Below are 11399 nucleotides of genomic sequence, written 5' to 3'. Positions count from 1 at the left end.
GTCTGTTTCAGTGGAAGCCGTTCCACCTGCTGGCTGCTTTCTTTGTTTAAAGCAATTCTGGGAAATGTAAATAAAATGCTTGTGCATCCTAATAACCCAAGCCTATCATTTATTTGCTTTGATTTGAAACACATGTGTCAATTTTCAAAGTCTTTGTTTGGTAAACCCAGTGTTCAGATGTTGGCAAATGTTTGCATTGTATGTTTGTTTGGAAACTGATGTTTTATTCACAGACTTGGGAGCCAGAGCCCTTGGAACCACAGTCTGGGATCCCTCAGTGAGACTCCCTGACCATGCACACAGAGATGTTCAGTCCCTTCCCAGAACCTGCAAAGTGTTGACATGATAGAGTCCCATGGGCAAGTGTAAGTGGGGTGGAGACTTCTAAGAAAGACATTGGTTGTAGAAACTTTCTGCAATAGAGCTCATGAAAAATCAAAACAACAGAAAACGTTTATACACTACTTACTATGTGCCAAGCACTTCATGTGCCAAACACTTCATATGCCAAGCACTCAGTGAATCCACGTAACAGCCCTGTGAGGTAGGTGCCACTGTCATCCGTCTTACAGATGAAGAAAAGGAGACACAGTAAGGTTAGTAACTTAGCCCACCCAGGGGCACTCAGCTGGTAAGACACAGAACTGGAATTTGACTCTAGCCAGGCTGGCTCCACTGTCCTCTTAAGCCCTCCCAGTGATTTCCTCCTACCCCTGGTATTTAATGAAGGCATTGTGTTTTCACAAAGCTATATTTTGTCTTGCATAATTGTTTTTAAAGTCTCAGCAGTATTTTTTGAAATACCCAAGCTAATAGTCTGAGGGTTCTCTCTTAAACAAAATTAAGCAACGACAACAAAAACTAGCTGCTGCAATATGGATAATAAATAATATCTGTGCCAGAGGTCTTTCAGGAGTGTGCGGAGGGTGAAATGAGATGAGATGAGAGTGCTTTGAAAAGGCCAAAACCATCAAAGTTCTGAAACATTGTTTACCAAAATAGTCTTTTTCCTACATGAGCAGTTCCTTAACAAGTTAATATGAGTTCCTTCTACCTTCCCATTTTCCCTAGAGTATATGGCCAAATTATCCGTCTACTACTGTGAGTCTTGATGATGGCCTGGACACTTGAGTCTGTTTGATTTCTCCTTTATCTTCCCAATTCCTGAACACCATTTGGTTTGGTAACAGACCCTTCTCACTTCTATGCATGACAGTCTCTCTGCGTCCCTTGATATTTTACCATGGCACTTGGCCTATGAAGTTGACCAGTGCCCCTTTCTGTTTGAAGTCAGGTTAAATTCATCATCTGACTTTCACATCAGTCTGTTGCCAGGGGGATTTCTGATGTCACATGTCAGTATTATGATTACCATAATACTTAACAGGCAGAAAGGGATTGGTTGCTAGTGGAAATCCTTGGGTGAAACTCACCCAGCTTTAGTAACTACCCAACTGCAGAGACTTTAGACAACCATGTAAACGGGTAAGTGAGTTAATCATTCAACTGGATTCTATTTGAATTTTTCTTCCATATGGGTGTTCCTTTAAGCAATTGTCTGCTGTCACTTGAAATTGATGAGGGCTCTTTTGGAGGTTATTTTTGGGAAGGTGGTGAAATAACAGACAGCTGTTCTTGGGAACAAGTGTCATAGGATCTGCCTAAGCTAGCTTCCAGTTTAAAAAATATCTGAGGTGCATCATCCTTTTCTTTCATAACATTAGGTCATTTACTAGCGGCCCTAAAAGTGTCAATTCAGCTTTCCAAACACATAGGAAAGAAGGAAACTTACATTTACCAAGTACCTACTATGTGCCAGAATGTGACTCTGGTCAAAGTATAGCTTTATTGAACAAATAAAGTTCAAAGTCATTACTTAAAATTGGTTCAGATCCTGATATGCTGAGTAATTGTCTTGAAGTCATTTTCACTGCAATATTAAGAAGACTGGAAACATGATAAAAATGAGGTATAATAAACAAAGATTTGACAAATGCATCTGTCTTTTCAGATTAAGTAGGTAGAAGGTCAGTTTTAGGGGATACAGGGATCAATGAAATAAAACTGATTGAACCTGAGGTTTTGCAGATTTGGAAAGCCATATCAAGAATTGCCTGAATCTATATAAATCAATTTGTGTGCCAGAGAATGAATAGCTGACTTTTTTTCAAATGCCAATTCAGCAATTACAAAGCCTGTTGGCAGCTAATTAAAAACTGCCGTCCGTTATGTTCAGACTTGAATTACAAGTGTGAAAAGACTACTGTCTGCAGTAGCGGAGTGCTCTGCACACTCTGTGCTCTCATCAAAAGGAGGGCGGGGATAAATAACTTTTATTTAACTCACTAAAAAATCTCTCTCAGCTCTTTCATATTTAATTAACTTATCTTCTAAGAGCTTGTGTCTTACTCAGAGCTCCTAAGCAGTGATCGAAATATCTGTTCATTTTGTGTAGAAGATTTTTCTTACATTAGTTGAGTAGAAAAGTTAGAAATAATTGAACCCCAAAGACACTGGGGAAAGTGACACCCTACCAAAGCTTTGCATTGAGGCCACTAAAGCCAGAAGAGATTGATGACAGACAAACAGCAGAAAATGGTGGGTTTTGCTTTATTGATTCTGCACCTTCACAGCTGGGGAGCTGGGGCTGTAAACACTTTTGTGGACTGGTAAAGTTTTAGTTCTCATTTACAAGTCTCGTTTATAACTTAACGTTTTGCTATCTCAAGGATTCCACTGTCAGAAAAGGGACCCAACTTTTGTCACCATGGTGGAAGTGAAGTGTCTAAGTGATGACGAATTACAAAATGAACTCCACAAACTTGGATTTCCACCTGGCCCAATACTACGTACGTATGCGGCAATTATTAGAGGTTACTCAACGATTACTTGTGAGCTAACTCCAAAGGCTGAAAATTATTTGTAATGGAAGGAACATATGCAATAAAAAAACTTTAAAATAGAAATAGGAAAAAATTTTAAAACCCAGAAAACCGTATAGAAGGAAGAGACCATAAGTAACCCAGTTCTTACTCACAGATTAGTGAAGAGAAAGTATTGGTATTTTACAATCGTGAGAGTTACTCTTGATTATATCACTCTGGGCTCTTTTTACATTTCTAGAATGTGCCCGTGTTAACTGTTTATGTCCTTGTCCATATTTCCCATAAATAGGATGTACGACTTTGTCAGTCTTGTTCTCAAATGTCCACGACACCTAACTCTGTGGCCAGTCCACAGAAGCCCACCTTAAGTGTTGGTGGAAGGCAAGGAGTGAGTCCAGTAGGTATGGGGTCCACCTTACTGTAAAAGCCACAATTTCCCAATAATGTAAGAATAAAAATCTAAGTTGTGTAATATTTTGAATCACAGACTGACTTAACTGCTCCCCACATTCTTGCTCAGCTTCCACCAGAAAAGTGTATGAGAAGAAGCTAGTGCAATTGTTGGTCTCAACTCCCTGTGCACCACCCAAGAAGAATGGACCCGGAGAACTGAACAGAGCTCAGGACAATGACGACAGTGAAGGTACCATCAGAAGCTGACCTGTAGATAGCAGCTGTGCACTTATTCACGCCTTTACGGTACGGTTTGTGCAGCCTTAAATGCTATGCCAGGTGACCTGTGAAATATCCCTGTGGCCTGTTTGCACACAGAGCCGAAAAATAGGCCCCTGGGCTGCAAAAGGAATCTATTAACGCCACATCTACAGTCATGCCAGTGACTGAGTGGGTGGACTGTTGGAGAAAGGACTGGTCAATTTACACATTCTGTTACTAATCAGAGCCAGCTCTGTGTTTGATTTCTAAAACCAGAAGTTCCGACAGGTAATTTCCTAGTCTCCTTTGAGGTCTCAACCTCTGCTTTGCCTCAAGCAATAAATTTGGCAGTTATTTTCTTCAGACTAAATGATGACACGTCCATTCAGACGTATGAACCAAATTCTACCTCCCCAATGTCCTCCTGTGCCTCCTGCCTTCCTGACTTCATGGGGGTGGACCACAGCTGGTCTCTTCCAGGCCCCAGGGTGGGTAGGGAGTGGTGAACTCTGGGATCCATGGTTTTTCTTTTCAGGGGCCCCTGCTGCAGGGCTACAGTTCTCCTGCAGGAGTGTCTAGTTTAGGCTCTGAGGGGGTGGGCTTTAAGAGTCCCACAATGCATTCTGAGGCTTTTTTTGTTCAATAGACATTGATTAGAGTCCTATGTGAAGCACAGTAAAATAAAAGGAACTATTATTCGTTGAAGGCCATCGATGCATTTCTGGCCTAGTATACATTATCTCACTTAACCCTCACAATACTTAGGTGAAGCTCAGAGAGGCCAAGTAGCCGGCTTAACATATAGCTCGGAAGTGGCCCCAGAAAATCAGCTCCCGATAGAATGTGCCACGAAGAGCAAGGCCCATCCGTCTTCATTATCACTAAGTGTCCAGGTCCTGGAACAATACTGTGCACACAGCAGGAAGTCACTCTACACTTCTCTCATAATTTCCATTATGAGGATGAACATATGACATTTTTATCCTGTCTGACCTACAAAAAATGGTAATTTCATATAGTTCAAATTAAGAACTCGACAAATAAATGCCTGGGGCCCCCGAAGAATCCCCTGGAATACCTAGTGTTGGTGGTGCAGACCCTGAGGCTTTCCCTGAGCCCGGCATGACCTCATGGAAATGGCAGCAGAGTTTGGGGACGGACCTCACTGGCCCCTGAGCAGAGTAGTTAGCATGGGGGTCCCTCAGGACAAATGGCTACTGCAGAGTTTTTCTGAAGGTGGGGTGTGTTCAGAGTCTTGATCCAGATTTGGGGCTACCACTGTACCCTGCCAGAGACAAGAACTGAAGGGACCTGACCAGCCCTCTGATGAAATGCAGGGTGAGCCTAGAAGATTCCAGAGAGGAAGGCTTGTACGTTCACTGCTCATGACTGCCCAGGACTGCAGGTCAGAGCTACACAACCAAGCTGTTGTGTTCTCAAGCCAAGCCATCCTGGTTCTCAGCACTCAGGTTCTCCACAGAGGTGCATTTACGCAAGGTCTAGGAGGGAGGTGGACCTTCGGTTTGCAAGCTCTGCTATTGCTTTACTGTCCACCCAACACTAGCCAACTGCAGGCAATCAGAGTGGAAGCTCTGCTTCAGTCCTGCTCTTGTAAAGCAAGAGTCAATGGCCGGTGGGTAGTACAAGCAGAAAACCTGCTTCTCAAGGCCAGGTCTGAATTAGACGCTTGAATCTGCCCATTGGAGGAGTTTCATAGACCCTGGTGCCGTTAGAATGCAGAGGTTGTCATGGAATTCAGGAGGTCTTGTGGACATTCGGCCTTGGCTGTTTCACAGAAGCACGCAGTCCTGGGGTGGGGTTGTGGTGGAGGGGACAGGGCAGCACCAGACCTGAGGCTGAGCATTAGGTCGCCAATCAATGAGTGGATTCAGTTTTTCTTGTTCTCACTCACTGTGCTGGCATTCGGTGGATCTAACCTCTTCAGGGGCCTCCCTGGTGGCTCAGAGGGTAAAGCGTCTGCCTGCAGTGCAGGAGACCTGGGTTTGATCCCTGGGTGGGGAAGATCCTCTGGAGAAGGAAACGGCAACCTACTCCAGTACTCTTACCTGGAAAACCCCATGGACAGAGAAGCCTGGTAGGCTACAGTCCATGGAGTCACAAAGAGTCAGACAAGACTGAGCGACTCCACTTTCAGTTTTCACAACCTCTTCAAACGTCCCAAATATTTTTGACTTAGAGGACTCATGTAAAATCCTATGCAAGAAAACCTCAGCTGCAAGTCCAACAGCACACAGTTGTTCCAAGTTGATCAAAACAGTTCTCCACCAACTGAAGCCGAGAGCTGATTAACAACCTCATGGCGGTTTCTGCTCATGGTGGTTCCCCTGATTTTAAAGCCTTTTTAGCACAGGCCAGGCCTTCCCTCCTCTGGGTGCTCCTTTGAATACGGGACAAATTCTGCCCTGTCTTGACAATCAGAGATGCATGAGGCTCACAGCCACTTTGAAAGGGCAATGACGAGACCAAAAACACGCCCAGATGAGCAGCCAGCTCTGGCTCTGCAGCGTGTTCTCTTAGAGGCACACAAAGCTGACTGCAGCCTCCCAGGGAGGAGCCCGCAGCGTGCTTGTGTGTTCCACAAAGGCCAGTGCAGAATCTGCTCTCAGAAGGCGAAATGAATTTTCTCCCCCTCACAAGAATCTTTTGCCCTGTGATTGAGAGGATTCACTCCTGTGATTGGTGTATATTCCCTTTGCTAGCTTGTATGTTCTCATGGCCGATTTTCCTTTTGTTTCCCATCATCCAGAGTTTAATGCCACTATCATTTTGAAACGAAATATCACACCCTCATCAGAAAAAAGCAAGGGACCCAAAAATGTATGTACAATTCTAATGCATGAATACTTTTACACATATATTAAATATGGGAAATAGCACTTTTCATGTGTCTTAGCAAAGGAAATAGCTAGTCCGCTACACTCAGTTATAATGGTAAAATCCTAGTGTTTTAAAAAGCCCCTGTTAATGCAGGTTTCTGTTTTGTGAAAGTATTTCCACATCCCAGCACAGGGCCCAGAGTAAGTGTCTCCCGCCCCTCCCTGAATAGCCACCCTCGCCCCCTCCAGCGGTCGTCCCCTGTCTCTCCTCTCGCCTGCGGTCACACGTACACCCACAGTGAGCATGGGGTGAGTGTGAGTTCCCGTGCCCTTCTCTCTGTCTCCCGGACGCCAAGGTCTGCCCTCCACCCTCGTCACCACTGAGACAAGCAGCCGGTTGGTGGGAGTCACAGGTTTGGGCAAGCCCCGCTGGGTTAGCAGCCCCGCCCTTCCACTTGCTGGTTATGCGACTTGAACAGCTCTAGGCCTCCCCGAGTGCAGCTGGATCGCTGTGCCGTGACACAGGGCAACTGGGAAGGGGAAGGCTCTCGCCTCGGACCTGGAGCACTGTTAGCCCATGTTGTGAACTCCGGGCCATCAACTCTAGAGCCGCTTTCTCAGCCTTCTGATCACTGTCCCTCCTTGCTGAGATGCCTGTTTGCTTAGATTTTGGCAGCTCCGTGCTCTCTCGGCTCTTGGTTCTGGCCTCTTCCTGTTCCCAGCGGGGTCTTTGTCTGTTGGCCCCTACAGGCGCTGGTGCCCGAGCCTGCCTTCAGCCGCTTCCCCCTCACTCCGCGTCTTTTCCCTTTCTGTCTCTTCCCCTCCGGCCTCTCTCTGGGGTGTCTCTACATGGCCTACACAGAGAACCCTCTCCTAGGCTTGGGTCTGCATATCCAACTGCCTCCTGTCCTGGAGAGCTCCTTCCTTCTTCTCCTCCCTGTCCTTCCTTCCCCATTTCTCACATTCACCCAACAAATGCTTGTAATCATGGACATTTCACAGATTAGATAGATGTGCTTATACTCCCCCGCTTCGGTTATATCCCAGCAGCTCATTCTCACTCACCCCAACCTCCATCTGTGGCCTCTGCTCATTCTGATGGCTTCACTGCCTTCCCACTGTTTCAGCTCAAAACCTCTGAGTTATTGTGGGATATCCACAGTCCTCAGCTTCCTACACATACATCATTGCCAAGTCCTGTGGATTAGAATTATGAGTTTTGTTTTTAATTATCCCTCCTTCTCTCTCCACTGCTGCTATGTTGGTTTGCATTCATCTACTTTTCTTTTTTTTTAAACTTTACAATATTGTATTAGTTTTGCCAAATATCGAAATGAATCCGCCACAGGTATATATGTGTTCCCCATCCTGAACCCTCCTCCCACCTCCCTCCCCATACCATCCCTCTGGGTCATCCCAGTGCACGAGCCCCAAGCATCCAGTATCGTGCATTGACCCTGGACTGGCGACTCGTTTCATACATGATATTATACATGTTTCAATGCCATTCTCCCAAATCTTTCTCTCCCTCTCCCACAGAGTCCATAAGACTGATGAATACATCAGTGTCTCTTCTGCTGTCTCATACACAGGGTTATTGTTAGCATCTTTCTAAATTCCATATATATGCGTTAGTATACTGTATTGGTGTTTTTCCTTCTGGCTTACTTCACTCTGTATAATAGGCTCCAGTTTCATCCACCTCATTGGAACTGATTCAAATGTATTCTTTTTAATGGCTGAGTAATACTCCATTGTGTATATGTACCACAGCTTTCTTATCCATTCATCTGCTGATGGACATCTAGGTTGCTTCCATGCCCTGGCTATTATAAACAGTGCTGCAATGAACATTGGGGTACACGTGTCTCTCTCCCTTCTGCTTTCCTCAGTGTGTATGTCCAGCAGTGGGATTGCTATTCATCTACTTTTTTTAAAAAATTTGAACAATTGCAACATCTTCCTACCTGGCCTCTTCCTCCAACTTTACCGAGTCGGCTCAAACCTACCAGTAGAGATTAAATCATATTTCTAATTTGCCTGGAGGCTGTAGAACAGGACGCAGGCTTATTCTACACCGTGAGGAGACACCAGTGTCTCCAGTAACTTTATCACCCTCATCAGACTCAACTGTAATTACTTGTTTCTGCACCTCGCTCACTTTCTTTCCACAGGCCTTTGCCTCAGCTGTTCTCTTTGCATGGAATTCTTTTCATTCTCCCACCTGCTCCCCGTTTTCCTTCCTGTTAAAATCCTGTGATGACTTAAGGAGCATCTCAAAGGCCAGTGCAACGCGTCCCTCTGCAGGTGCCTTGTGTCCCCTTCAGTGGCTGCCACAGGCTCTTGCGCATAGTAGGAGCACAAAGCTCACCTCATCAAATCTACCAAACAGTTCTGTTGACAAATGGGTAAGTTTACCAATGTGATCTAGTGTGTAGACTACTTTCTCAGTTTAAATACCAAGTGAAAAGGAGCCCCCATGTAAACATTCCTGCAGTACACTCTAGCTTCAGCTTCCCACGGAAACATAATTCAAATTTGATGAAGGAATTCTGATATCTTACACATTTTCTAAAAGGATTTTTAAATTCTTCTAAATGGCTCATTAAAGGAATCCTTTCCATTCAGTAAACCTCATTTCCACAGAAAAAGCCTTTTGTATAGTTCCTGCAAAGACATTTACAGAAAAAATAGCAGCCTGAGTATTTAAAATGCATCAGGTGGGACCAATGCCCTTCATGCTTTGCTTTACGGAGACCCGAAATAAAACATGTCAATATTTTAAATGAGCAATAGAATTTAATAGAAAGTTTGTGATGGCATAAGATGTTTTGATCTGAAGGATTTATATAAGCCATTTTGATTCTTGGAAGGGCCCCAAGACATCTTTTCAACTTTAAGTCTGAAAGTAAATGTAAATAAGCACTTAAATTTCCATGTACAATGTGGTAGAAAGTGTGTTTATTGAGACACTTGTCGAACACCATAGACTTTAATTACTTAAAAGCACTGGTCTGTACCTAACAGGCCTCTAAGTACCTGCAAGGGCAGTGTTTACATTTCTCTGAAACACCAGTGAGCACACATTTCCCTGTTATTTTAGAAGATTTCTAGGGGAATACAAACCACTTTGAGATTTGGATTGTGTCAATTTCTGCACACTTTTGAATACTATATGTGTGTGTGTGTTATCAAGCCACATGTATGGCCCGTTTGATTTGGTGGTTAAGACTAGCAGCAAAGCCAGGTGGACATTTTGAACTGAGTGTTTTCCATCGGATAGACTCTAGACACAGTTTGGGCTTCCACTGATGGAGGAAGGAGTTGGGCCCGTGTGTATAACTCGGGCTCTAAGTCCCCTTCTCCCAAAGAGGGAAAAACAGTGTTCGGGTGGAAGTAGGGAGGCAACACAATCTAAGCACTGAGGTTGCATACAGTGGGGTTTGAGTAGGGTGACCATATAATTTATTACCCCTAACAGGATGCTTGAGAATGAAACCAGAAGGGATGCTGAAATAGCAGAAGTAAAAACAGGGCTGTTCTGGCAAAACAGGGCATATGGTCACCCTGGGCCTGGGAGTGGTTCCAAAGGGTGACGTGTTTGTGCATGCACACGTCTTTGGGTGGGGGGGCTGCCGTGTGCAACACCCAGAGGGCAGCTGGCCCTGGAAGGTGTGTGCTCCTGGTCCCATCTGGGCTCCTTATTCTCTCCCCGACAGAGCGTGCTCTTTTCGGCCAGAATCCCCGCTCATTCTGCTCTCCCAGCCTGGAATGCCTTCTTTTCATCTTGCCGCCTCTCCTGTACTACATTCCACCAGGAGTTTCTCCTCATGTGCTCTGTGGGTCTGGTTCTAGGAATCTGCCTTTTCAATCAACCCCTACTTCCACCCTCTGCCCAGGAGTGTTCCAGGCAGTCAACTTTTGAGGGTGAAAAACTGTATCTGAGTCCTCTGTTTAGCTCAACGCCAGGCATGTGCGGGTTGGGGCAGTTGCTCAGTCCCTGCTGCTGACCTGCAGGGAAGCTTCACCTGCACTGGCGATGATGACCTGGCTCTCTGGCCTCGTCGTCTGTGCCATCTCCTGGGCACACCTTACTGTAGTCTCTCGAGAGACAGTGCTTGGGTCAGAGCAAAGTAATGACCACCCAGGGGGTCGTGACTGCAGAGCTTCCACCGGCTCTCAGCATGTGAGTTAGCGACTACTCATGGCTCTTAACTGTATATAGGGCATATGCAGTTACGCACCCTGTATATAGGGTGTTGTGCTACACCTTCATTAGGAAGAAAGTAGGTGCAAAAGAAGCCATAGTTTCTGTCTTGCAGAAATTTAAATAGAGCTCCGGAAACAAAGAACATGTATATAAAAAATACGGACTGTACCGCCTGGGCTCATATCCCAGTTCTGCCACTAACTTGGACAAGACACTTGCCCTCTCTGTGTCTTCATTTTTTCATCCACAAATATGGATGATAATAATCTCAACTTCATATAATTTTGTAAGGATTAAGTTGGAGTGGGTAAAATAGAGAAGTGATGGAGAATAAGGAGTTATATAAGTACAAATAAATAATATTCTTATCATTAATATTATATAAAAAGCATGATATTTAATTATCTGCAATACAAAGCAATATACTTAGTGAAAAATAATATAATGGAAACGGAATCTTCAGTATCGAGCTCCCAAGTGCCATAGAATGTGATTTACAGTTGCCTACAGGTGACGCTGGTGGTAAAGAACCCGCCTGCCAATGCAGGAGACTCAGGAGTCATGGGTTGGATCCCTGGGTCAGCAAGATCCCTTGGAGAAGAACAAGGCAACTCACTCCACTATTCTTGCCTGGAGAATCCCATGGACAGAGGAGCCTGGCAGGCTCGTCAGTCCATAGGGTCGCAAAGAGCGGGCATGACTGAAGTGACGGATCGCATCACACACAAATGTATTTATACAGTTAAATATACACATATAATTAAAGATTGCTCTCTGTGAGTGTTGTGTGTTGAATGAGGCAGATCAAACTTA

The 11399-nt window shown here is 44.8% G+C and overlaps 1 protein-coding gene across 1 annotated transcript in view; it reads left to right on the top strand.

Moving 5' to 3' along the window:
* The first annotated feature begins 2767 nt into the window (after positions 1 to 2767).
* Positions 2768 to 11399, top strand: part of LEMD1 (LEM domain containing 1) — a 29233-nt gene continuing 20601 nt past the window's right edge. Inside the window, exons 1-3 of the mRNA XM_010854260.1 lie at positions 2768 to 2849; positions 3406 to 3528; positions 6307 to 6377. Of these exons, the coding sequence (XP_010852562.1) occupies positions 2768 to 2849; positions 3406 to 3528; positions 6307 to 6377 (276 nt within the window). The remainder of the gene's footprint in view (positions 2850 to 3405; positions 3529 to 6306; positions 6378 to 11399) is intronic.

This window comes from Bison bison, unplaced genomic scaffold (genome assembly GCF_000754665.1).
Source record: "Bison bison bison isolate TAMUID 2011002044 unplaced genomic scaffold, Bison_UMD1.0 scf7180017864338, whole genome shotgun sequence".
NCBI classification, from domain to species: domain Eukaryota; kingdom Metazoa; phylum Chordata; class Mammalia; order Artiodactyla; family Bovidae; genus Bison; species Bison bison.
This window is presented reverse-complemented; position numbering and strand designations above follow the sequence as displayed.